Source organism: Calonectris borealis, chromosome 20 (assembly GCF_964195595.1).
Source record: "Calonectris borealis chromosome 20, bCalBor7.hap1.2, whole genome shotgun sequence".
NCBI classification, from domain to species: Eukaryota; Metazoa; Chordata; class Aves; order Procellariiformes; family Procellariidae; genus Calonectris; species Calonectris borealis.
Window position 1 is genome coordinate 13,676,208 of NC_134331.1, and position 27,995 is coordinate 13,704,202.

The 27,995-nt window shown below is 45.5% G+C and overlaps 1 protein-coding gene across 1 annotated transcript; it reads left to right on the forward strand.

The window, feature by feature from the left end:
* Positions 1-13,843: 13,843 nt before the first annotated feature.
* ST6GALNAC1 (ST6 N-acetylgalactosaminide alpha-2,6-sialyltransferase 1) lies at positions 13,844-27,252 on the forward strand. Its single transcript, XM_075169895.1, has 9 exons — positions 13,844-14,269; positions 17,404-17,899; positions 22,057-22,225; positions 22,419-22,584; positions 22,954-23,092; positions 23,478-23,581; positions 24,177-24,266; positions 25,514-25,613; positions 26,040-27,252. Exons 1-9 carry the CDS (start codon positions 14,139-14,141, stop codon positions 26,208-26,210), a joined length of 1,566 nt encoding a protein of 521 aa, XP_075025996.1. The 5' UTR covers positions 13,844-14,138; the 3' UTR covers positions 26,211-27,252.
* Positions 27,253-27,995: the final 743 nt, after the last annotated feature.

Consider the following 27,995-nt stretch of genomic DNA (forward strand, 5'->3'; position numbering starts at 1 on the left):
GAGATGCAAGCTGCAGAGCTAGGAATAAACACACTCAGCATATGTCCTGCCTGACTTCTGCGTGCCATGCTTTTCACTAGAGTGACACCCACCTTTAGGAAGTGCAGTTCACGGGAGGAGATGAATAATGTCACTGCGCAGCATTATTAGAAGCAGACCGGCTGGTCCTCTTGGCCCCGGCTGAGACTGTGCAACAGGAGTGTCCTTCCCAGAGATCTAAGGCCTGTGAGACAAGCCCTGATTGAACAGATGCTAAGCAGCTCCCAGGGAACTGGGAGAGAATGGCATGCCTTTCCTGAGCACAAGTGTCTCACATTTCCACTACAATAGCACAGTGTGCTGCTTTCCAGCCCAGCGATTACTTTGCCTGGGGTTTTCCCAGTATGAGGTTGATAGGTGTTGTGCAACTGGGGTAGCAAAGAATTACCTTCTCTCCGTGGCTGGCAAAAGCCTCTGTCAAGTTTATAGGAGGAGGATGGGGGTAAGTACCTCTAGGTATCTAAATAAAGCAGGAGAAGAACTGCTGAATAGAAGACAATAGACAAAAGAGAGAGAAGGGAAGAGAAGCATGTGATTTCCAGTAGTAAATCCATCTTGATTCTTACAGGATCCTGTGGCTGTGCTACTCTTGCAGCTAAAAATGTGACTGCACTTCTCCGATGCATCTGTCAGTCAGGAACAGAGAGGAAGGCACTGTGAGGCCACATTTTTCCAAGTATAAGTCAGGGACACGATCATTTTTACCACTCAAGAAACAGGCTTACATCTTGCATTCCTGTAGCACTTTTCACCCCAAAGGATGCCAAATGGCACATTTGTCCTGCCAGATGTCAAGAGGGATGGTTTCTGATGTTAAGTCAGTGGGAAGAGACCTTTAGCAAGAAATATTTCACTTCTGGCTCTAAAATTAGTAGACCCCTGGCACAGATGTGATTCTGTAATTCATATCTGTGCAGGGCCTGATTTTTGCAGCCAGACTCAGTGAAGTGCTGAGATAATATGCCTGCATTTTTTGCCAGGGGTACAGAGAGGGATTTGGGCTTTGATTCTTGTGTTTCTCTCTCTGGAGCAGTGGAGAGTCCTGGAATGCTCCTACTGGCAGCTGTCAGGGACAGGAGCTGGAGAGGCTGCTTTTCTGATGGGAGGCCAGCTAGCCATGAGTTTAATAAATTACCTCCTCACCTGTCTGCAGTACTGCCCTGCTCCTTGGGGGAACAGCTCTCTGAGAGATTCCTAGTCAAGGAACAGAATATTTTCTTCCTTTCCATCAGATTTTAAAGGGGGGAAAAAAACCCCACAACCCATATCAGCCCTGAAGTGGTGTCAGTTTTGTCTCTCTGTCTGTCAGCTCTTGGGTGATATGCTAGGCTTCCTGCTGGGATGGCACAGACAAAAGGCTGTTGAGGGAGGCATTTGGATAAAGGAGCTCTGGTTCTTTCCAGCCTGTGTAACTCCAGCTGACGTTTCCAGCAATTGTTGCTGGGAGTGTATTTTTCTGGGTTTTTTTGTTTTGTTTTTTATTCTCTCAAATGAAGTGGCTCATCAGTCTTCTCAGCTTTGTGTATCTGAGAAAGGAATGCAGGGACCAGAGCCATTTCAGTGTTGCAGCTTAAGCGGGATGGGGTGAATGGTGAAGAGCTCAAGAAGCGGAAAAGCAGTGTGATGGAAGTCTCGGTCTGCTTCACTCCATACAGAGGGGTTAACACCTATAGCTGTGGCTGCAGGGAACATGCTCAATAGCTGAGTAGTCATTCTGCTTGTAGAAAGAACTAAAACAAGTTCCAGTGACCAGAGGCTGTAATATGGCCAAATTCAGAGCATTTATACCCCATCTCCCAGCAATTGCTCCAGGCAAGGACTTTCCCTGGTGCGTGGAAGCTGGCTGGAGGAGCCTGCCTATGTTCCCATTACCATGTGGGAGAGGGGGAAATATTCCAGCTTGGACCCATACCGTCTGCTGTTACAACATAGATTCAAGGCAGTTTCTTTACTGGAGCATTAGCTGGGTGGGGCTGGATACAAGCGGACAAAACAGCGCTAATAAAAAAACAGCAAGTTTTCCATTCTCTGCAACTCTGCTGTGTGGACACTGAGGAGGCACTTGCTAGCGTACCACTATGAAAGCCACTGTCTCTGTCTCTCCTGGGGCATTTCAGCCCATGGAGAACACAGACCAGTTGGCTCACTAAGCTGTTCCCCACTTCTTGGCGCAGTTCTCTGAGGCTTTGCTCTGTGACAAAACTGTGGGGATTCTTGCAAGTGCAGTAGTAGAAGAGGTGGGGGCTTTGCCCCGATAAATGCTGCTGTCTCTGGGTGTTTGTTCAGTGTTTTTGAGAAAAGGTTTGGGGCAGAAGAGAAGGGACTTGCTGGAAAATGGCCAGTGAGTGTGGAATTAAGGCAAGCTTGGGAGTTGCTGGGCTATCAGTTTTGTTTGGTGAAAGCAAGACAAATAGCTGTGCAGAGTTTGCTCTTGTAATTTCTTTCCCCCCTGGGTTCCCAGCCTGAAAGCACGTGCTTCTGAATACAACTACTGAACTGGGAGGGAAAAATAGGAACCTAACATTTCCGAGCCCAGCCTTTGCTAGCTTAGCCTTTGCTAACCCACAGGCATGACCACTGCAGAGTCACATGCTGCAGGCAATGTCATTCTTTTTCTCTCCCAGTTATAACTCATTCAGTTCTTATATCATCAAGTAATACTGTGAACAGGTCGAAACATCCCCAGCTTCATTAGCAGGTCCTTATTCCACAGGCTTCCAGTCAAGTGCTGGTTTTGGTATGTTGTGGACATCACTGAAAGACAAATTTGTCCTACAGTGAAGCTTGATCAATTCGTAGAACAGCTCTGTCCTTGAAGCACATCTTGTGATGCCCTGTTCCCTCGCACAGAGCCATGGGGAAGTGGAAAGCACACAGGGCACAGGCAAGTAAGCAAGATTTGATACACAGCCCTCTGAAGAACATGCATGCAGATAAATTATTGGCATAGTTCAGACCCTAGCCGACACCCACAACACACACAGCTTAAGATCTAATGAAGGTAAAGTTTGTTCATGAAAAAAAAACAGAAGGCAAATCTACCTTTTATCTGTCCAGGATGTAACTAAGGATGTAGTTAAGTGGATGTGGAATTAAATGGACTGTTAGAGATGGAGAAGGGCTAACAGATAACCATCTTCACTTACGGTCCCAGGTGGAGTTTGTTTAAAAAACAAAGTCTTGCTTTCACAGCACTAAAGAATAGAAGAATTTCTGGTGTGGGCATTGATGTTGGTAGCTGGACACGCTGAACATGGAGCAGCAGTGCTGTGCTCGGAGTCTCTGCACCATGAGAGAAGCCGCATCTCCTGGGATTGCCGGTAGGACTGCCAGAGAAACATGCAAAACCTCTTCTTTGGAAAAGGAGGCTGGCGTCTGGCCTGTGGCCCTTGAGAGGTTGCCAACCCCTGTGTTAAGTGCAGTCTTCACTTATTGTCTCCCTCTCTGTGGGCTGGGAGCCCTGTGTATCGCAGGAATCATACTTCTTACAAAGCTTTACAAGGGAGCAGCTCTGCTCTTGGCCTCAGTTTTCACCAGGCCATCCCCATTTCCCAATCTGACCTCATGTTTGAGCTAACCAGCCTGGCTGCCTGAGCTCTGACAGACTGATTTCAGCAGTGGGGGTGGAAGATGATGAAATAATACTCCAGGGAAGTGAAAGTACTCCAATAGGTTTTTCTAGGTTTTCTTTTCTTACACCAAGAAGGTGAAAAGCTGTGTGTTTTGCATAGCAAGCCTGCTTTTGGCTAATGTGCTTGCCAGAGATTTGGATATTCCCCCAAGCATAGTCTTTTGTGAACACAGAGTACTACAGACATGTTCTCCACAATTGCCAGCACAGTTCCTTAAAAGCAGAGAAAGCTGCCTTTTTCTGATTGTAGGAATCTTGCTATCCTTTGTGGCTCTTGGTTTTGCAGTAATGTTACATGGAGGAGGTTGAAGGAAAATGTTTGCTGCCTCCAGAATTTCCCTTTGGGACCCTATTAACAAAAAAAGCCTTGTAGTCACACGCAAGCAGCTTCTTCCAAGCAGTATGCCTGGAGGTGCATAGGGCTTGAAAAAGGAAGGCTAAAATGAAGCCATTGCTATGTATGCCGCATATCAGTGCTTCAGGACTGATACTTGTTCCTGTAAGAATGTCCCGTTGGAGGTCTTGTGGGCACAGAGCTGCTGCTTCCTGCTACACACCCAGACCTGTAGCCCACTCTCTAGAATTGCCTGGAGCTAATGAGGGCTGCCCAGGCATATGGCAATACCTTGGCTGATCCCTTTCTCAGTGCCTGTAATTGTTCAACAGATCTCCTTTGATCCTAGGCTCAGTTTGAGCAATAGTGAAATGTTTTGCATGGAGCCAGGGTTGTACTCTGGACTAACAACCTCCCTTGTGTGTGTTCAAGGCCTTTTCAAACCTGCGTTATTGTTTCGTTTTTCTCTCCTAGGTCCTCTGATAACCCATGTTTTGTTTATCTAGAGAGAACAACTTATCAGGAAGTGTGGACAATAAAAATTGCAGGTACTACTGAGTGTTGTACAAGGAATCCTTGCAGCTTTTTGGTGTGACGCGTGGAGGGGTTACAAGGTAGGTCTGAAACCTGTTGACTGGCTTTCCTGTAACTTAAAGCAAACATCTTCAGTTCCCTGTGTATTTAGTAACAGTGTGAGTGCTAGCTTCTGAAATTGTGATACTGTCAATGAAAGCTTTTTTATATCTGAGATTAATTTTTGATAAGAGCTGTGCAAAGGCATAAAAGTGTGTCATAAGAAGCAATATGGCCATGTCCCCTTGAACTGTCAGGGTTAATATTTAACAGCTCCCCATGAGTTAAAACAGCTCTTTGCTGTAGCATGTAAAACTACATCTGTGGTACAGGTAAGCGTTTCTCTGGCTGTGGTGTTCGTCTCTGTTAATCTTTCCCTCTGCTGGTGGGGAGATGTATTGTGGACTGCCAAAGATCAATCTCCAGGTAGACTCCTGATTTTCATGAAGAGGAGAGGATGAGATACGTATTGTGGAACTTGGGATGGGGAGAGAGATTGTCAGGTGCTACCGATCGATGTGAAGCAACATATCCCAAGTCTGAAAATGCTTATGGCTCAAATTGAGTGTACTGCAAACCACTAGGGTTGCGGCAGGGATTGATTCGTTACCCTTGGAACATTTTGTGTGCATATGCCATTAGTGAAGCTTTGTTTTAACTGTTGATGAGCAAAGCCTGGTTGTACTGTACAAAACCCAAATGACCAGGGTCCTGCTAAGGGTGGTAGTGTAGAAGGCAGTTGTCTGTCTGTCCAGGATGGCATGATTCACAGATACGAGAAACTTGAAATATGTTGCATAACGACGCGAGACAGAGACTTCTTCAATATGAAGCAGGAATCATGTCTGTCTTTATTTGCTTGTTAGTAAGGTATTTATAATCAACTCGCGACCTTCGAGTACATTTTTGGTCTTTGTCCAAAGCACAATTACAGATAAACAGGATCTTAAAACAGGATACAAGATAAAGCCAGATTATATTCTAAATATATTACAAGCTCTATAATTAGCAAAATGTTCCTCCAAATTACGTTCCACCTTCTTTAATGATATTCTATTCCTTATTTATTGTTTCCTACTTATCGCCAAGCTCCTTATTCTTTGTACACAACTTTTCCGAAAGTCATAACTCAGCTTAATTACTGGATTTTGCCAAACCGTAACTTTTCCATAAGTCATAATTCAGCTTAATCACTAGACTTTGCCAAATCCTTATCTACCACGTTGTAACATCGTTCAGTCATTTTACTTAATTGCAGAAAATCCCACAACTCCCCTTTTTTGTTTTATAAAGGCTCTATTTGCTATATTCTGTAATATTCCTATAGCACACTGAATCAAACATGGGAAAATAATGAGTACAATTACGACAATTAAAATTATTATCAATACCCACTTCAAAATCATTCTCCACCACGATCCGACATTAAGGGAAACTAGCCAATTATCAAAAGGATTTCTTTCTTCCATTAACTTCCCCAATCCATCCTGGAGTTCTCTTAATTTACTCTGTATAGATTGAGATTTGTCTGTCAAATTAAAACAACACATCCCAGCAAACTCTTCACAACCATGACCATGGGCTAAAAGCAAAAAGTCAATTGCCGCCCTATTTTGCAAGGTTGCCTTTCGAATACTGTCGAATTCTGTGGCCATATCATAAAGAATTAAAGAAGTACGATTGAATTGTTTTCCTGACCAACACATTAAGTTCCTTGCTACCTTTCCCAAATGCATTAAGGCCAAGGGAGGCAAGAATAAGGACATTGTCGTCAGAGTAGACTGTCCCCAAATTAGGACATCATCTGTACAATTCTCCAATAACGGTGTGGTAGATCGCTTTTGTCTATGACCACTCTGTCCCTGTGCTTGGTATAACATCTGCAATTGCTGCAAATGTTGTTTTTTTGGCAACAATAACGTCAATTTTCCGATCATACATGGCCCTCCAAATGACAATGGGGGAACCCCGGGCCAAGCTCTATCTCCACAGATCAAAAAATACCCAGGAGGCAAAGCGTATGCTTTGGTTCGGTTATAAGGTATATCTTGCATCGTATGATTACAAAAACTCTCATTTAGATATTGTAATTGTTGAGGTGAAACATTGGTGGGCAGATCATTACTACTCAGGGAACTAAATTTGACACATCCATTGTTGGGAAATGTTCCAAGCAAATCTAACTCTTGAGGAGGCAACATTGCCTTCTTCAAATTCTTAATTAAGAATGCATTAACTGTAGTATTAATTGCCCAGCTCATAACATTAGACATTTGCTGTATAATTGACATATTTACAGACCCCTGGATCCAGTCAGTAAAATCTGATATATTCACATAAGCAAACCCGATCAAGCAGGTCCAGAATGGATTTCCTACTTGCTTTAATGAAAGACAGAAGTCATTCGTGTCTGTCGCTTGAGCCCATCTTATCCAAACATTGTCCTGATTCTGCATTTCAGCCAATTCCACTGGTACTGCATGAGCTCTTCCAAGGGTCAAGAAGCTTGCAAAGAGGATAAGGCAGCAACTGTAGGTCGAATCCATTTTGCAGGCAACCATTTAGGTCCAATATCTGTTAAAACACAAGCATACCCTCTTCCCCAGGTTAATAGTTCAGCAGGTCCCCGCCATTGATTAGTTCGGGCGTCATACCACAATACTGGAGGCCTGATTTGAAGTTCCTGTTTTTCCTGTTGTGACATGATGTGGATGTAAACAGGGGGATATTTATCTGAAAAATTCAACCAATTTATAACGTACAACGCCTTTAAAAGTACTAATTCCGGAGACATAAATTCAGAATAATGTTTTTGAATTTGCTGTTTTAAATAACGATGCGCCCGTTCCACAATAGCTTGACCAGTAGAGTTTCCTGGTACTCCTGTAATATGCTCAATTCCCCATTCTTTTAAAAATTGTTGGGTACTAGCGGCAATATAAGCAGAGCCATTATCTGTTTTTATACATCGAGGAACACCCATTACGGCAAAACATTGCAACCAATGGCGACGAGCGGCAACAGCATTAGCTTTTCTTTGAGCAGTTGCCCAAATCATGTGCGAAAAGGTATCCACAGTTACATGTATGTGTTGCAAATTTTTAAAACTCTTAAAAAATGTAATATCAGTTTGCCAGAGCTCTAATGCCTTAAGACCACGAGGATTAACCCCATGTGGTAAACTTGCTGGCAAAGGAGCACAATGAGGACATGCCGCAATAATATTGCGGGCCTGATTAAGGGTTATTTTAAATTGTTTGGCTAATGCTTTTGCGGACTGATGATAAAATGAATGTGATAATCGTGCTTGTTGATGAACATGAGGCACTACTACAGTAGCAGGAGAAACAAGGGTATCAATCCTATGGTTGCCTTCAAACAGGCCTTCTCTAAACGGAGTATGACTTCGAATATGTGATACATAATATGGATATACACGTGCATTTAATAAATAAAGAAGTTTATACAATAATTCCTTTAATTGAATATTCTGTACCTCTTTAACAAATGATCTTTCTAAACGTTGTACAATTCCTACAACATAAAGAGAGTCACTAACTAGGTTGATAGCTATGTTAGAAAAGGTAAAAAATACTTGTACCACTGCTTGCAGTTCTAACAATTGTGCGGAACCATTACCATAAAAAAGCTGATCATGCCATTGCTTGTTATAGTACCATGTAAAACCATATTTTCCTGTTCTGGAACTAGCGTCTGTATAAACAGTAAGACCAGCTACAGGGGTAACAGATAACATTACGTCTGGCTCCAAGCAAAGTGTTGTGGAAAACAACCGGTGTTTCGGATAATGATTAGACAAAATTCCCTTAAAGTTGTAAGTAGCTAGTGCGAATTCAGTTATGGTTTGTAACATTTGTTGTATCTGCATATCTGTGTACGGTAAATAAATGACTTGAGGGTCAATCCCACTTATGTCTATGACCCTTTGACGAGTAGAATAAATTAAGTTAGATATCGCTACAATCCGTGGAATAATTGTTTGTTTTTGTGTTATAGACGGATATTTCCATTCGATAACATTCATAGGGTCCAACTGGTGTGGAAGCCATTGAAAAATTAAGGCAGCTAAATATTTTTCAGTGTTGAGTATTGCTACAAAAAGGGGTATATTTTGAACAATGCGATTCGCATATCCTCGCGTAATTTTATTAGCAATAGTTTTAAGAGCATTCTGCTGCAATTTGTCAAGTTTTCGAGGGGCATTCGCCCCCCCTCCTCCTTTCAGCAGGTGCACCAATGGAGCAATATCCTCATTGGAAATTCCACAATAGGAGCGAAGCCATTGAATATCTCCTAATACCTTTTGAACATCTTGTAATGTAGAAATATTGAGATTAATCACAAGTTTTTGAGGCTTAACCTGTAATTGTGTAACTTTAAATCCTAAATAAGAATAAGGTGAATGTTTTTGAATTTTATCAGGTGCCACTATTAAACCAGCGGCATTTAATGCCTGATGAAGGAAATCGATAAAATTAGAATCAAGGTTTTCCGCTGCACAAAGAATATCATCCATATAATGATAAATAATACAATTCGGAAAAGTAAAACGAATAGGTTGTAAAGCGGCAGCTACGTAATACTGACAAATGGTAGGAGAGTTTTTCATTCCTTGCGGCAATACTCGCCACTGATATCGTTTATAAGGTGCTTGTTTATTTATAGTTGGCACCGAAAAGGCAAATTTTTCTTTATCTTGTTCAGCCAATGGTATCGTGAAAAAACAATCTTTTAAATCAATTACTAAAATTTCCCATTGAGCAGGAAGCATAGTTGGAGTTGGTAGACCAGGCTGCAAAGGCCCCATTGTTTCCATGACAGCATTAACAGCTCTTAAATCCTGTAAAAGTCGCCATTTTCCTGATTTCTTTTTTATAACAAAAACAGGAGTATTCCATGGACTAAATGATTCCTCTAAATGACCTAATTTCAACTGTTCCTCTACCAAGGTCTGCAAATGCGACAGTTTCTCAAGTGTTAGCGGCCACTGCTCTACCCAAACAGGAGCAGTTTGCTTCCATTTTAAAGGTATTGGGTCCGTCAACTGTCGCTGTGCAGTGACCGCTAAGTAAAAGGCGATGTCTGTAACACAACTCCCCATTGCGTTAAACAGTCCCTGCCTAGCAATGCGATTTCTGTTTGCATAACATAAGGTCGGACTTTTGCAGATAAGTGGGGTTCATTTGTCTTACACAGTCACATACTGAGTACTAAGCATTGTAGATTGTTTTCCTCCTATTCCTTGAATCATGGCACTAATTTCTTGTAGAGGCCAAGTAGTTGGCCATACCTTTTTTGGAACAATTGTAATATCAGCACCTGCATCTAATAACATCAACAATGTAAAAGTAAAACCATCATTTTGCTTAAGTTCTACTTCAATTGTAGGTCTGTTTTTCAGGATAGGTATAGAAAAATATACAGAAGGATCATTAGTTGATCCAAATCCACTTGCACCTCTTATTCTTTCTTCCTTATTGGGCACCATTGCCTGGAATGGAATTAACTGTGCTATTTCTGTTCCTTTTTCTATCGTTATGGGTGGATACAATGCTTTAATCATAATCTTAATTGTCCCGGTATAATCTGAATCAATAAGACCTGGGAGAACAAAAATTCCCAAACGAGAAGCAGATGATCGTCCAATTATCAAAGCACTGAGCCCATATCCCAGCGGTCCCTTTTCCGTAGAATCTACCACCTGTACCATATCATTTAATAATTGAACAGTATTAGCAACCCTAATATCTACTCCGGCGCTTCCGGCAGTTTTCCCCCGGAGACGGTCCAAGCATCCATTGAACTGGGTACCCAAGCATAGGGAATCCGCTGGTTTTTCTTGGAGGTATTTAGTGTCATAGCGCCCCTCTGGTTGGCGCTCATTATCATGTTTCCCAACTGCAAAAGCTGCCCCTGTTTAGTAAATCGCGCACGGCATTCCTCTACAACATGTCCTTGTCGCTGACACCGCGTACAATATTTGCTTCCTGAATTATTTTGAGATTTCTTGGGACAAGTCTTTTTAAAATGTCCTTTTTGTCCACATAAAAAACAAATTCCCAAGCGTTGCCGAGTATTTCTAGGTTGTAAAACAGGTTGAAGGGCAGCGGCCAAAGCTTTAGCTTGTGCCTGGGCATATACTACAGCCCTATCTTGTTCTGCTACTAGATCTGCCCTAGCACAGGCTTCCATCATTTGTACTAGCCCAGCCGTTTTTGGTAACGTTGAAAGTATTCGCTTACACACATCATTAGCATTTTGTACAGCCAGATCAAGCATTACAGCTGACTTTGCTTCGGTCGATAAGTTTGGTGATTTCTCTATTGCAGTTCTCAACCTATCCAAAAATGTAGAAAAAGATTCCGATGGCAGTTGCAGTATTTTAACATAAGGTGGGGATGCGGTCGCGGAAACCTGTAGTGCTTTTAATGCGACGGCAGCAAGAGATTGAGATTGCTGTAATATTCGTCGATCTAACCGAGCTTGTGCCCTAGGATGCACAAAAGCTCCTTGTTCCATCAACATATCGATTGTCGCAAATTTCAATGGGTCCCCATCTTGCAAGTCCAAATTTTTCATTACTGCAAGTTCACAACGTTTTCTCCAATCATCTTTAAAAACTAATTTTTGCATGGGTGACAAAATTAACGATACCAACGTTTCTATATCAAAAGGGGTGAGAATATTTTGCGAAAATACCACATCAATCAAGTTTCTTACATGTGTATTCTCCAAACCATATTGCATTATTGCTTTTTGCAGTCGATCTAATAACTGCCAATCGAACTGCTGCCATTCTCGCACCTCCGCTCCTGCAGCGTTATGATGAAGGTGCACAGGAAAAGCCTTTAATGGACCTAAGAATTCGCCTTCAATAGCTGCATCCCATATTATTCCATGCCATTTCTGACCAGCGTCCACAGTCTGTGTTTTTTCGTCTTGCATACTTGTACTCTTAAAACCTGTTACTGATTGTCGTTGCAGTTGTTGATATAGATTCTGTAACAGTCCTGATTGTTGTCTCATCACCTCCTGCAGCCTCGTACCCAACTGCCCGAGAGCAATTTTTTGCCTATGACCTTCTAACTGTAATGCAGAAGCTTGCCTTTTTAATTCCTCCTCCTCACGCTTTATCTGCTGGAGTTCCTCTAACGGCGAATTTTCTTGCTCCATTATTTCATTTTCACTGATTGGAGGTGCAGTAAGGGCTGCAGACTCCATACCCGCCTCTGCACCAGTTTCTTCAGGGGAAAAATAATCAGGCGGCAATGGGGTTTCAAAAATAGACTTAGCATCTCTTACATTTGCTGGCAGAACCACAGGATCAGGTGAAGAAATAGAAGCCTGCTCACTCTTTTTGGCTTTTTCTCGGAATGAATATCCTAATGCTCGTTCTGCAGCCTCCATAATTTCAGACTCAACGCGAGTCTTTTTCATCAACTGATTTATTAAATACCATACATGACTAAGGGTTACTGCTTCCTTATTTCCAACTTGCACGGATTCCCATAGATCCTTTCCTAAAGCCTGCCAGCAGTCTTCCTTAAAAACCTCATCCATCGTTGTTAAAATGTTCCTTCTCTGTCCCCATTGCAACAAGTCCAAAGCTCCCTTTTCCTTCAGAGCTATTTCATGCTTCTCTGCCAGAGATAACAATATAGCTAAAACAGCTTTCACTTCTACTGATACAGTAGATCCCATTATGAAGCAAGCCGCTCACCTGGTACCAGTCAGTTTCCAGCGGCGCCCATCGTTATCCCAGCCGTCTTATGACTAAGGCTGACTCAAAATATTCATAGTACAGTTTTCATTCTCCAACGTCGAATCACGTCGGGGTCACCAATTGTTGCATAACGACGCGAGACAGAGACTTCTTCAATATGAAGCAGGAATCATGTCTGTCTTTATTTGCTTGTTAGTAAGGTATTTATAATCAACTCGCGACCTTCGAGTACATTTTTGGTCTTTGTCCAAAGCACAATTACAGATAAACAGGATCTTAAAACAGGATACAAGATAAAGCCAGATTATATTCTAAATATATTACAAGCTCTATAATTAGCAAAATGTTCCTCCAAATTACGTTCCACCTTCTTTAATGATATTCTATTCCTTATTTATTGTTTCCTACTTATCGCCAAGCTCCTTATTCTTTGTACACAACTTTTCCGAAAGTCATAACTCAGCTTAATTACTGGATTTTGCCAAACCGTAACTTTTCCATAAGTCATAATTCAGCTTAATCACTAGACTTTGCCAAATCCTTATCTACCACGTTGTAACATCGTTCAGTCATTTTACTTAATTGCAGAAAATCCCACAGAAATATATTTTCATGTTATGTGGAATAAAAATTAGATGCTCCCTTGAAACCAACTGAATTTCAAGATGCTGTACTGTGGGGTCACCAGGGTGATCTAGTTCTTTTAAATTCTACAGCTAGCCACAGACTCAAGTCCATCCATGTCCTGTTTTAGTGGTGAACTGATGTAGCTATCAGTTCCTGGCCACTCAGTGATCCCTGTGAAGTGATGGGGCAAGAGTTCAAAAGCTAGAAGTAACAGACCAGTCCTAGAATTGGTGCTGGAGGAAGCTTGACTGAGAGCTCACAAAGAGCAGCTGAAGAGTGCGTGTTGCTGCTATCTGTGCAAGCCGCTCAGAGCTCAGGTGGCACACTCTTGATTCAGCTTGGGAACCTGAGCTGCAGGCAGGCCTGTGTAATGAGTTTGTCCGCTGTAGTGGGGTTAGATTGTGATGGAGTTGGCACCTTTCAGACAAGTGAAATGCTGGATTGAAGTTTTTCCAGTTGCTCTAAAGGCAGATCAGCTTTATTAGAGAGGGAGGGGACTGTCTGACTCTAAGCCCTGTCTTCTAATGCTTTACCCAAGTGCTAATCTGCCTTTAAACACAAACCCTTCTGTTCTATGGTGGATTTGCAAGGAGTCTTACTTTGACTTGTTTCAAAGCAATCACAAGGTAAAATGGATGTGTATCTAGCCATCAGCTTTTGGGGGCAGGGATTGCTTCTGGATTGGAGCTACAAGCAAGTACTGCATGAAGAAGAAAATAAAGATCTGTTTACGGTTATGCCTAAAATCTTGCCAGAGCCTCTGGGCAGGTGGTGGTCTGAAAGCTAATTTCTTTGACTGTAACTATGGCTACTTCCGTAATTCACCTAAATGTTCCCAGTGATGCTTCCACCAGATCAGAGGTAAAGGGTTTCCTTCTTACACCAGACTAACCTCATTAAGGAAAATACAGGAAACTTCCATTGTTTGCAGTAGAAGGTGTTTCTTTCCCCACTCTGTTTTGCAATAAGGTTAGGGTGATAGATAGGAACAGTGCAAAGCTGCTGTCTTGTCTGAGAAATTGGACCCGTGTGTGAAGTGTCTGTGAACGTTGGGAGAGAGGGTGTGCATGTTCTTGTAAGGAAATCCAGAGGGACCAGCCTACTCATTCAACACACCTTTGGAAAGCACTGCCTTGCGAGCACCTCTGGGCAGCAGCAGCAGAGCCTCTGTCGCTCTCAGGCATCTCGCCATGTGGTTTTTCAGGAGAAGGCTTCCTAAAATTCCCAGAGTCCTCATTTGGCTCATTGTTTTAGCATACTTTTGCACCTTCGCTGCTAATTTCAGGTCTTTGTTTGGCTTGTCGAAGACAAGGATTTTCAGGTAAGAGACCTGCTTCCTTGTGATATGCACTGTCTGGATAGAGTGCTTGTGCTCACTTTCTTTTTCTCTCTTTTTGTCTTTTTACACTGAAACTTGCACTTCTCATCTGAGTTAGATGACACTTTGCTTTAGCAGACCACGTTGTGTACAATCAGAGCATGGTGTTGGAAGATCCACAGGCAAAAACTTGCTTCTGCTGCATTGCTGGTTTCCAGTGTTTCCTTGTGTAGCTGTTTAAGAAAGCAGCTTTTGCTTTACTAATGCTACCTGTTTTCATACTTTGGCACTACATAGTGTTTGCTTTTCCTGGTGGCTCCCAGAAGGACCTCATTCAGCCCTAGTCCAGATTGCATTGCTGGACATCGAATTTGGTGGGATACCTTCGAATTTATAGCGAATTCAACATCTGATTCCTAATATAAATATGCTGCATACTGGGAGGCCAATGTCATGCAGACACGATCAATATATATATTATTTTTTATATAAATGGTCAAGTAAATCCTACAAGCATGGGTGTGGGGGGAATTGCAGTGCTGACTGCAGTAAAATGTCTCCAGCATTGTTGGCAGGAAGCAGTGTTCCTTGCATAAGCACAGCACATATCTGATCCTTTCCTACTACAAGCACGGCTCGCTTACGTGTTGGTGCCCTGTGCTGTGTATAGGAAGCACTGCTCCCCAGCCTCCCCACCAGCCCTCATATGGTCCCAGTTCTCCTGATGAGCTCATATGGCTTGTCTTGGTGGGGTTAGTTAGTCTTAGTTAGTTAGTGGGATGCTGTGGGGGCAGGCAGGAGGGGTGAGGCTGGGAACACCCTTCTGGAGGTGGCATGAGTTTAGCTGAGCTCCAGGGACTTGAGACGATACCTTGAGGACAGCTATCAATTTGGAGAAGTCGGAATCTGCACAAGGGAGGTGGGGAGAAGGAAAACGTGTAGAGAAGTGAAGTGAGTTGTCCTTGATCACAGAGCCTGTCAGTGGCAGAGCTGGGACAAGAACTAGCTCTCCATGCCCAGCTGCTTGAAGCCGTTTCATTCTGCTGTAGTTTCAGAGAATGGAAATGCCCATATTTTTGCAACTTAAGTAAAACACAACTAAGCATGAGCTGTATGTGGTTATCTGTGTGTCAGTTCTATTTCCGTACCTTTATATGCAATGTAAAGTGCACAAAGCAGCATTTTCATGGCTTTATCCTCTATTTGTCCTAGGGCTTTGTAAATGGAGAGGAAAATGACATTGAGCTTCTGCAGTTGTTTGCCAGCTGGGCTCTAGAGCCTGCAATTTGGTGTGCTGCTTTGATCAGTTGTCTGGATTTAAAATGCTGGTCAGGAGAGCAGGGTCCTGTGTAGGCACGAGTGCCCGGCCATGTGGGTCTCACTGCATGGAGCAAGGTTTTGGACGTGAAGGGCCCTCGGTTTTACATTTTGGTCTCTGTGTGTTTGGCATAATATTTGAAATTAAAGTGTAATAGAGCTGTGATGGAATCTGTGCCCTGCGAGACAGCAAGTATGGAAAGTCTGGGGTGGGGGGTGGTTTGTCATACTGTCCTGTTTCATTTGTTCTCTGCCCTTTAATTTCAAAATTTTAAACATCATCTTAAAAATACAACAGAAAATCATCCAGGGATTTAAGATCTGCCTGAGCCACCTTACCAAATTTCTCTTTACTTAGAGTGTATATATAAAATCTTTTCTTTTCTTAGGCAGTAAACAGTAACACAAGTTTATACATGAAGCACTATGATAGAAAGCAACTGCTGCATACTTGGTTGAAACTGGCTAACGATTATGAGGAGAGGTAGAGGAAGAGCTGATAGGACATTTACCACAACCTCTTATTCTTAGAAATAGCATTGGAAAGGTTCTGATACAAAATGGTTTTTAAAAGCCTCCTTAATTGATAATTTCCTAATCACTTTAATGAATGCCATACCACTCTGAAGCTTCAGCAGCAATTGAACTGTTATCTACAACCTGCTATCTGCAGAGGTCCTTTTTTTCCTATTTATCACCTCGGAAGTAATCCACAGCTCTCTGAAATAAATGAGTCATGCAAAGGGTGAACGTGAGTGTGAAATCAGACTGCCACAACTATGCTGGTTTATCCTGAAAAGCTTTGCTGTGCATGAAATATCAGCTGCAGAAATTTTTCACCTTCCTTTTTCCTGTTCCAGCCTCCAGCCATGTGCAGATAAGAATGAATGTTTGGGAAAAAACCCCACCTTCTGCCTTGATTTTTTTGCTGTGTTACAGCCCAGTCTTGTTGCAGGTGGCTCTTCTGCTGTTGGCAGCTGTATCCTCCTATGATATCCTTGTACCTGCCTGTGCCTCTGAGTTGGGCAACAGGGCAGCTGTGATATTAGAGGCAATTGCTGAAAATGCAGAGATTTTACATTTTTTTGAGCTTCAGGGTGTATTTTAATAGCTTCAGAGTGCCTGTCTGAAGACCTGTGTAGCTGGCGAGTGCTGTGTGATGCCATTGCGTTAGCTGGCTAAGGGGGAGGAGGAGAGGAAAAAGTGCCTTGTGGCTCCAAATGCTCAAGAAGTGATACATGGTGAAGGAGTGAGTTTCACTTCTTATTAGACTTCCCTTACTGACTTCTGGAAGATCTTCATGCTCAGTCACTGAAGCACTTGGCTCTGCTGGCAAAGAGGAGAGCCAGATGGCTGCCTTCATGGTGTGTGCCGTGTCCTGAACTCGGGATCTCCAAAACAGTCCTGCAGTGCTCTGGGGACATTGCCAGGGGTCTTGCCCAGCGCAGGGCAAAGCTGTTCTGTGCTGGTTTGCAGTTACTGCCAGTGTGGATGTTTCATGAGCCAAGTGCTGAAGAGGAGTGTGTAGCCTCTGGGTTTTGCTTAGTGGGGAGATAAGCGGTATTCAGGCCGGAATGGTGTGGGAAGTTGAATAACGCTTTGGTGGTGAAGTTGAAAATGAAATTGAATTCATACAGCATCCTGCAGAAACTCAGCAGCAGTTGCCAAGGCAAGTCCTCTGAGTGTGGTGGTCGTATGCAGTGGTTGCTCTGAAGCACAGAGAGGGGCTCAGGGTCAAGAGCACTAGAAATGGGGTGGAAGGTATTCAGCGTTAAGTGGAAAGTGTGTGATGTGTCTGCTCTTCCTTTGATTGCATTCAGGCAATTGAGCGTTTTCCAACATGCCCCACTACAAGTGGACACCCAAGAGCAAGACGGTTTAAAATACTCTGATAATGGGAACTCAAGGAGCTTTTTAAAGGTGACTCTGGGGAGAGACATCACAACGCTCAAACAAGATATGATTGAGAGGACACCAAGATGGGAAGGAAAGGAAGCGCAGAAGAAAATGATGAAACCAGTTGCTGGGGTGGAAGAAGCCAAGGAGAACATGACTGTGAAACCACCCCCCGGGTTGGAGGGAATCAAGAAGACAACAGTGAAATCATCCTTTGGGGTGAAGGGTGCTCATGAAAACAACATATCCAAAGACCAAACAAAGCCAAAAGAGCCTCCTGCATCAGTGAAAATTGTAAGACCTGTTCCTCAGGCTGCTGCAGTGACAGAAAAGAAGAAACTGAGGGCTGCTGACTTCAAGTCGGAGCCGCAGTGGGCTTTCGAGGATAAGTACCTGCTGGACAGCTCATCTCCACCATCGGTAAGTGTGATGGCTGTCTGTGTTTGCCAAGAATGATGCCTCCCTATTGACCTCCTTGTCTGCTGTCCCCTGGGCATGTGTGCCCTTTGCAGTCAAGGATGATCTCCAAGCTGGTAGGTCAACTCACTGGTATATGCAGATGCTGCTGGGACCCAGAGAGGGAGACCTATATGTATGACTCAGCTAGTCTGGCCAGTCCTCCACATGCTCCAGCATGGGAACTTACTGCAGTTGCACACATTTCCACGGGTTCCTTTGAAAGTCAGACCGAGCAGCTCTTTCTGGAGCTCAGGTGCATCGGAAGCTGGGAAAAATAGCTCTCCTTCTAGATGTGATACAAGGCGGTCCCACTCTTGGATGCCTTGATATATTGCACAGGGGACTTAAGCACACAATGCAGCGTGTATGTTCCCTGTGACGTGGCTCCCTAAGGTAAGTTGGGTCACACCTAGTCTTGTGATACCTACGGGCAGGCATTAGGTGTCTGGCACTAAATGGCGGTCTTCATACATTTCTCTGATCTTTTGGGAACCCGAACATCTGCATTCCTGTGAAGACTCAGGCAATCCCCAGATTTGCCTGGATCTTTGTTTTATGCAGCCCAGCTAAAGAAAACAAGCAGGGTCATGGTGAGGGAACAGGAATAGGAATGCCTCTGTGTGCCTGTTCACCCAAGCACATACGTACCAAAGCAAGTCAAAAGCTTTGGCAGCAGTGGGGCAGCAGTGACGCTTGTGCTGTGCTGGGCTGTGAAGAATGACCCTGGCAGTGATGGTGAGGAGGGTCTCAGCGCACAGGAACGGAGGCTTTGTTAGGTGCTTGTATTGAAGTCAAAATAAGATCAAAGAAAAAGGGGGAGGATTGATGAGCATGGACCTGCCTGCTTTGGAGACAGTTGGGTGGGGACCGCTCCCATTTTTAAGGTTTTCTGTCAATATTGGCAAAAATTCAACTATGTGTATATGTGCCGCATTGGAGAAATGATGGTTAAAAAGTAACTTTTTTTACTGCTTTTGTGGCTTATTTTCAGTGAGGAGAGTCTTTCCCAGGTGTTGCCAATTCACCTTTTGCACCCTGTATGTAGACACCCATAGTGAGCAAGCAGATTCTTTACCCCTCAGAGCTCCATGACTCAGATGGTCCCAGCATGCTGGTTGCTATCTAGGATTTTCTTGCTATGCATTGAACCATCATCACAGCAGAGCAAATAATTCATAAGATCTGGCATTCAACACGTCTTGCTTTGTTCCTCTTTGTTAAATAGAACAGCTGTAGGCCTGGTCAACACAGGTAAAGTATTTTGGTAGAGGTGAAGATGAAAATATCAAATGATACAGTTATACCTGTCAAGGCAGTAGCACTTGCACAGCTACAGCTTCAAAGTTTTCTTACAGATCCTGTTTGTTGGGAGTGTTGTTCTGTAAGTTAATTCTCGTGATCACCTCTGCCTGTGTAGGTCATATTACTGATGTGATCTTCCAAAAGGGTAAGTCTGGTGCTCACCACCAGGTTGTCTTAACAGCCATGGAATTGAAAGCCTGTCTTTTTCTTTTCTGTTTTGCACTGAACTCTTGTTCTGACCGTATTTTTGGCCTTTCTTTTGTAGCTGTGAGGGTTTGGAACTAATTTAAAATGCAATTTGAGCATCTCATAATTACTCGGGTCCAGGAACAGGGCCTTTAGGAAAGTCGTAAACTATAGCAAAGTTCTCAGTAAGCGGATGGGGCAGGTTGTGGTGCACAATACTGCCTCTGTCCCCCTTCTTATGCTGGTAACTCTTTGTAAAGCTTAGCCAGAGCAGTTTTCCCTGGCACCCCTGTTGCTGGAAGGTTTGGACAGGTGGGTAACCCTCTCCAGAGTGAGGAAGGTCTTTATACATGGGTGTAAGTGGCCTTTACACACTGCTCATGTGTCGGGGGTGAGGGACAGTGTAGGCATGTGAGCAGAGGATGGGAGCGCCTGTTCTAGCTCAGTGGTCTTAGATGAGCCATTTGCCTATTTAAAGTCTCAATGCCATAATCTTCCACCATTGCCTTGTGTCATTTTGGTGGCATTAGGGGGAATGTAGATGTTGCTCCAGGGAACTATCAGGGCTGCAGGCACTATGTCGTCCTGCTCGGATCTCTCCTGGTGGAGCAGGGGCTACTCTTGAAAAATTTAATCCCATTCCCCAACCCCAGGGTGCGCAAGATGCCCTGGGAGACATGCAGAGAGCAGAGGTAGATGAACTGGGCTGATAAAAAATCTAGGATGAGTTTTATTGTTTTGATGATTTATTTTTGAGTTCTCTCTCCCTTGCGGTATTCTGATGTTGTTCCCCATTGCCCCTTTTGGCAGTGCGAGCCATTCTTTTGCTGATAGGATGTGCTCTTCAGTGTGCCATTGAGCGGCTTGAGAGGCACAGCTGGCCCCAAAGATACCTCTGTTATCCAAAGATCTGTGACTATTAAATGCAGAACTTGGCTTCTTGAACTTTAAATGCTTGAACTGACGCACTGGCCCAGCCTTACTGAGTCACAGCAGAAGGGCCTGGCAGATGATCCTGTCTGTGGTGCAGGATGTGCATCTTTCTTCCTGAGCTCCCCATGGTCTGGAGGCACACAGAATACAAATGGGAGTGGCGAATGACATGGTTAAGAGTGCATATGCCACATGAGACAGTACCTCACCCCTCCTGCCCAGTGTTATGCCCTGTAGACCCAGCAGAGTTGGGTCACCAGGATCTTGCTCATTGATTCCCAGATGCTCCTGTTTTCTCATCTGATGAGCTGCAGAGCATGTGCAGCCATCTCAGAAGTGCAGAGCAGGAGCTGGCAGAGAAATGTGAGACAACAGTTCACAGCAGGAAGCTGAGAACATCCTCAGAACTGAGGCTGCAGAACATCTGGGTGTGCAGAACAGCTAAGACAGTGGGCAAAACCCTTCAGTACGGAAAAGGGGAGAAAATGCACGCAGAAGGGTCTTTAATGAAGATATGGATCCAGACATCACGTGTTGGTTCTCGCTCCCAAAGCTGATCTCTAATTCTGCAGAGAGAGGGAGTGACTAGAAGCATTCCCACATCCTCAATTTTCTTCATGATCAGACTTTGCCCTAGTTCCTCTGGTATTGATCCAGTCTAGCTGTGGAGGCACAAGAAGTACCAAGCCTTAGACAGTACAAAGTACAGCTTGAGCAGGAAGGGAGTGTCCCTGTCTCTGGACATGGAATGTGCTGCAAGTGAAATGATGCCAACATGAAACCCTCCACAACGTTCTTGTTGCACTCCCGTTGTAACAGGCAGAACGAGGGCTGTCTCCTCAGGCTGTGCCTGGATTGTCATCCTCACCCGCAGCAGAGAGCCCAGCGCAGCTGTGGAGCACACAGCAAGGCTTTGGCAATGCAGTCTGGTCATTGCTGGGGATTTGAGCTGGGCATGCAGGTCCACTGTGTCTCCTGTTTTCTCTTGCAGTAGGTATCGCAATAGGTACTTGGGGAAGATGTCTAAGTAGCCCAAATTGGCTCAGCAGAAAATCCAGCACAGTGGAGTTGTTTGCTCTCTATCTGAACACACAGCCTAACTCTTGTCAGCTGCAATGAGACCCCTCTTGTTGGAGAGGATAAGCTGGCTTGCATTCCCTTCTCAGCCCCATGCTTCTCTGTGATTCGTTTATCATGTTGAACAAGTTGTTTGCATGCTTTTTCTTTAAAGGGAGTGTAATGGTGATCTGATCTCCCATGTTCCTCAGTGTGTTTGCTCATGTGCACTCTGAGGCCAGGACCTTGTGAGGTGTGTTGCCAACAGGGACTGCTCGCCTTATTGGTATGTTTAGGTTAGACCTATTACAGATATTCATTTGCATCAGTTAATGAGGCTCAAAGCCAGGAAAACATGTGAGCATCGCAGGCCTGTTGTTCTGAAGAGGAAAGTCTCAGAGACCTCGAGTCACTTTGGCTTCCTTGTAGGTGACTTTCCACCAGCTAGTTATTGGTGTAGTGCTGAAATTATGCCTCATTTTCACGGCGATGGGGACACTGAGGGCAATGGATGGTGTGCCACTGGAGTTTCTATGCTTCTTTCTGATACTCTCTCACACAGGCACACAAGCACTGGCACTCAGTCAGTTTTATCAGCTCCCTGCTAATCAGGCCTTATTGTTTTCTTTTTGTTTTTCAAGACATGCTCTGAATCAGTGAAGGCCAAAGCTGCCAAGTCTGAGTGGCTGCGAGATCTTTTCCTGCCCAGCATCATGCTCTTCACAGACAAGAGATACTTCAATGACAGTGAGTGGGACCGCCTGGAGCACTTTGCGCCTCCATATGGCTTCATGGAGCTGAATTATTCATGTGAGTCCCTCAGGGCTCAGGGTGGGACCATCAAACTCCCAACAGGAACCTTATGCCAAGTAGCTGGAAGTTTGCAGCATCTCCCTGTCAAAGGCATCAGGCTAGGTGGATCTCATGGTGGAAGCTGTGGTGGTTTCACTGTATCAATCCCGAAGGCTCTTCATGCTAACTCTCCACCATGTTTGCTTCACAGTGGTGGAGGAGGTCATGTCCCTGCTGCCCCCGAATCCCCGCCAGCAGCTGCTCCTGGGCAACAGCAGCATGCCGAGATGTATCAGCTGTGCTGTCGTGGGGAATGGAGGAATATTGAATAACTCTGGGATGGGCCAGGAGATTGACTCCCATGACTACGTCTTCCGGTAAGGCAGGCTTCCTTCTTAGAAGCTAGCTTATTCTGGCTAGCAGATAATTACGGCTGGATAACATCACCTCTTCAAGTATTGCACTGACTCCCAAGTGCCAAAATGACTGATGGCAGGAGGAGGTGAAAAACCAAAAAGGAATTGGAAAGTTCCTAAACACACAGGAAGAGCGTGGGTTCACAGATGAGCCATCAAGATCCATCTCCAAAGCAGCGGTTCTCCTGCAGATCAAGAGGTGTAGCTCAAAATGGGCCTAATCCTCCCTTTCTCCAGACTAACGCTGTCTTTTCCTGTTATAAACATGGATGTGAGGTTTTTCAGTGGTCACCTGCTAACTCTGCTCCTCTGTTTAATTTCCTTGGCCAGGGTGAGTGGGGCTGTAATCAAAGGTTACGAAAAAGATGTGGGAACAAAAACCTCCTTTTATGGATTCACAGCCTACTCCCTGGTGTCCTCTCTCCAGATCTTGGGACACAGAGGGTTCAGCAACATCCCACGGGGAAAAGTAAGTCAGGTCCATGCTGTATACGTGCACAGCTTTGACGGGATGCTGTTAGTCTGTGGTCTTCAGTTCTGATCTTGCCGTGCATGAGGAGCAAAGGGGCTGAGCTAACACTTCAGCATTACTCTTAGTGAGGGAACCTGCATTGGCTTGGCTCGGAGTGAGTATTCGCAGTAGCAAGCTGCATCAGTCCTACCCCAGCCTTTTGGCACGTAGAAGTAGCTGCACATCAGATGTTTTCTCCATTCTGCTTCTGTGGGATAGTTAAAAGCTGCAGACCAAAGATGAGTGTCCAAGAAACTCAGTGAGCTTAGATGCCTGCTTGCTTTTTGTTTTTAAAGGATGTGTCTGTCTCGTGCTGTTCATTAATGTTCACTTGTTTTCTTAGCATGTCAGATACATTCACTTCCTGGAGGGAGCTAGAGACTATGAGTGGCTGAAGGCTCTTCTGCTGAACAAGAACATCAGGAAAGGATTCCTGGACAGCTACAGGTAAAACAAACCGGCCCCACCTCCACCCTTCAGTGTGGGGCTCTCCGTTGTGCCCTTTTCCTCTCCACAGTGCTCAGCCCTGCTGAGGTGCAGGCCAGGGTAAAGCCAGGTTAAAGCCTCCCTCCCCTGGCAGATTTGTCTGGAGAAATGACTTATTTCCTTCACAGCTCTGAGCACTGCTGTAACCAATACACCTCCTTCACAGAACCAATACACCTCCTTCACAGATTTCAATGACGTGTGGCCAGAGCTTGGAGAAAGCTTTGTGGCCCTCTGGGATGAACACATGCTGTTGTCTGGTCTGGTGTCTGTACATGGTGGCCTACTCATGGATGAAGGCCTGGTTTCACCAATTATTGTCTATACGCACACCTGCTTTTGATATCCCTGTCTCCTGTTGGTGCCTCTCCTCGCTGATCTCTTCCTCTGCGAGGCACACAGGCTATGGAGGCTTTGTCATAATCTGGGAAATGTTGCAGAATAACTTAACAATGTTTGTGGTTCTTCTCTTATCACCAAGTGCATCAGGGCTGATGCTTTCCAGCTGTGATGAAATATAGGAGCTTGTCCTGAGTCTCCCCATTCCTGTCCTTAGGCAGAGGCCCCGGGAGAGATTCGATCAAGATTTCACGATGGACAAATACCTAGTGGTTCACCCTGATTTCCTCAGATACCTGAAAAACAGGTGAGCTGGGGGTTATGTGCTCTAACGGGCTTATTTTTTCTGGCCAGCACCATCTCTGTCTCTCTGGGCTCTCTCCTCCCAGCTCACCCCCTTGCAACTGCAGTTTAGCCACACCCGCAGACTGGGGGTAAGCTTCATCAGTGTGCAGTCAGTTAAAATTCTCTGGTGCTGCAGTGGGACGTTAGTGGCAGGTAGACAGCCGTTGGACAGTTTGGCTTTCTGCATCCAAAAGCGGTCCTGGGCAAATGGCAACTTCAGATATGGGAAGAGTGTTGCTGAAGTGCCAGAACAACTGATCTAGTTCAGGACCAACCTTTCATGTTCCCCATTGCTTAGCACCTTGGAGGAAGGCTCTGTAACAGCCCTTCTCTCCTGAGATCCCTTCTTGACTTGAGAGGTTGGTTGTGCTCTCAAACACGATAATAGGCACTTCTTCAGTATCCCATTTGCTTGGCCTGGCTGCTCTTCTTTGCCTCTCTAATCCTTTTCGCAAGCCTGCTGGACACTGTCACTGTGAGATCTGCCAATCGTGGGCCACACGTGACCAAGAGATGTAGGAAGAGCAGCTCCTGTTGTGCCCTGCTTTGGCTGCGTTTACCCTTCGGTCTCCTTGAGAGCCGAGTTATGCCTTCTCTGAGAGAAGGCAAATGCAGGGCCAGATGGCTTGCACCTCCCTGCTCGTTCTGCCGTCTCCCCCCTGACTTGGATCCTTTCCAAGGCCAAGAGGGCTCAAATGCTACTTTTTCCTTGTGTGGACTCCTCCTTCCTAACAACTGCTGACACAAAACACCGCAGCTCCTAGCGGGTTTTGTGACCCTCCTCTTCACCTTTCCTATGTCTCGTTTTACTCCTAAATGTGGATGGGGAGCAGGATATACCAGGGAGCTTCAAAGCCACTTCTGCACTGCAAGGACCGATTTAAGAGTGGGCTTTAACGTACTGGATCCTTTAATCCACCCCCTCTTTATCCCCACTGCCTCAAGACCTACAACTTCAATAAGGCTGGGACAGAGCTGGGCTTAGGTTGCAGTGCAGGTGATGGAGCATTCTGGGCTGGCCTTGTGCTTTACAGAGCACGCAGCGGTACCCACACGTGGGCATACTCATGGCTTGTCTGAAATGCCTCGTATGGCCACAAACTGCTGCAAGGAGGGAAGATGCCACAGAGGCCACAGGGGGACAAGGTGTGCCCAGCTTGAACCACCACACCCAGCAACTGCTCTGTGCTTTCTTCTCTCCTGCTGCAGGTTTTTAAAATCTAAAAATCTGGAAAAGCCCTACTGGCGGCTGTACAGACCCACAACGGGGGCCTTCCTGCTGCTGACTGCCCTCCATCTCTGTGACCAGGTAAGGGCACAATGATTCTTGCCCACAGCACTGTCTGGAAGGGGGGATAGGATAACAGGGTAGAGCAGGGATGGATCCAACCTTGCCTACCATCTGCCTCGAGGGTATATGGGTTCTTGTCAGCTGTGGGGGAGCAGATTGAAGACAGGAGAAACAGGCCCAAAATAGTTCACATAGAGGTTGTGAAGCTTGCTGTGGCCTGAGAGCCATCCTGCCTCCCAGGGAGGCAGTGAGAGGACAGCAGGCTCTCTGGAGCCAGCGTTCATAGCCTGGTCCTTCTGGACCCCCTATGCAGGGTCCCCCGGAGGAGCCCTGACTGGCAGCCTTGTCCTGTGCTCCCTCCCCGTTTGGGAACTGTCCCCTGTATTTCACTTGGCTTCCTCCGTCCTTGGCACCTCTCCCCAGCGAGCCCTCCGTCTCTCCCAGGTGAGTGCCTATGGCTACATCACGGAGGGTCATGAGAAGTACTCAGATCACTACTATGACAAGGACCGGAAACCTCTGATTTTCTACATTAACCACGACTTCAACTTGGAGAAGCAGGTGTGGAAAAAGCTTCATGACGAGAATATCATGAAGCTTTACCAGAGATCCTGATTGTGTGGCAAAGGCCATTGCCTGGGAAATCTCAACAACACCTCACTGGGAACGGAAGACTATCACCAGAGCCAAGGTTAGCTCTGGACTTCCAGGCACATTTAATCCCCACAAAGATATTTCCCTCCTTCAGCACTGCTGTTCTCTCACAACGTTTCTACAAATGTGCAAATGCTACAGACCAGGAGAAGAACAGCAAGAAAATGCAGCACGCCAACAAAGAAGTCCCATCTGGCTATGCTGCAGGATTGTTGCTGATGGTTGTAGGCACTGGTATTGGGAGAGAAGAATCCAGGATGGATTAGCATATGGGTAGCATATGGTCCAGTGGCCTGCATCTTCATCCAGGTTTTCTCTCTTTGCAAGGAGATACTCCTCAGGCTGGGGCTAATTCTGTTCTGGGTGCATCCTCTCCATTAGTGGTGCCCATCTTGGAGTTGGGTGTATTGTCCAAGCTCCCTCGGCAGCCAATGGATGGAGGCGGACATGCAGATCCTGTCTCAGGTTGACTTAATTCCTGGAGGCGCTGCTCTCACTCTGCTCCCTGCAGGTAAAAATGATGGACTGGACACTTCCAGGTGACTAATTTGAGAAAGGATGGGTCTCACTTCTGCTTCCCAGTGTGGCCTCGTCATGACACCTCCGAAGGAGCACTACCATCAGCTCAAGGGCAGGTAAATGCTCTCCATGGTGCAGCAGGCATGCTGGACTTGGTGCCTCTTGCTCCGGGGCTCCCCTGGCTGCAGGACATGCGAATGTTGTGTCACGGTCCTGGTGTGCCAAGTCCTTGCTTAGCTGGGCTTTGGCACGCTTGGCTCCCAGCTGTGCCAGGAGCGCTGTGTTTGCCCTCTTGCCAGGGGTGGTAGGAGCTCTCCAAGACCAGGGATGGATGCTCTCCGTCATTCCTGCTGTCTGGAGTGCCTGCCCCCCATCGCTCTGAGAGGAGCCTGGTTGCAGCCAGCAAGCCTGCAGCATATTGGCCTTCTGAAAGGGGTTTTGCAAGCAAAATAAATGGCACCACTTTGGCCAAGCTGATTTTTTTCATTGCAGCCCTGTGGGTTGTGGTTATTTAGTGTGCATCCAAAGCACTTGCTTAAAGGCTGAGATAGTGGATGATGAAGCCAGGAAAGAGCAGGACTGAGTGTTAATGAGAATACCTCCATCTGCAGGTGCTCAGCTTGTGTGGACATACCTGAGCATCCCCCACTTGTTCACCTTGCTGTCACAGGACAGGGATCAGACCTAGCCAAACACCTCCCTGACGAGGTGGGTAAACACCTGGCGAGTTGGTCCTTGTCCCAGCAACTGCCCTCCAAGTTTATCAGATGCTGAGACAAATGCATGAAGGGCTGGATGGTTCCCCCATGACACTATGCAAGCGAAAAGCCACTTCCACTGTCCAGGCAGGTCCAGTGCATCTCCCCGGGCTCATCAGACTCTGGATTGGGGCCCAGCTGCACACTGACTGGTCCCAGTGGACCTGCTCTGGCTGCGAGCGGTTTTCCTTTTGTGCAACACTTCTGTTGGGGGCAGCAGTGTCTCCAGGGACCCCCTGGGCTCTGAGGGAGGCATTTCAGCGTGGATTGTCAGTGGGGTTTGTCGGGCCTGATTTCCGTTGTCCCTTTTTCCCTTGTGCTGCAGAGAGGCCAAGCAGTTTCTCATGTCTCACTAAGCTTGTTTGCAAAGGACAGCCCCCCATTGATAATCTAAATGAAGAATTCGACTTATCTGCGAGAGGTTGTAGCCTGCGTTGGCTGCTCTGCCCATACAAGCCCCGCAATGTCC

Excerpts from the sequence above, each read along its gene's own strand:
- ST6GALNAC1 (XM_075169895.1), top strand. The coding sequence starts at position 14,139 with ATGTGGTTTTTCAGGAGAAGGCTTCCTAAAATTCCCAGAGTCCTCATT. Across the intron at positions 14,270-17,403 it reads TCGAAGACAAGGATTTTCAG|GCAATTGAGCGTTTTCCAAC; the intron begins GTAAGAGACCTG and ends GATTGCATTCAG. Across the intron at positions 22,585-22,953 it reads TCCCATGACTACGTCTTCCG|GGTGAGTGGGGCTGTAATCA; the intron begins GTAAGGCAGGCT and ends TTCCTTGGCCAG.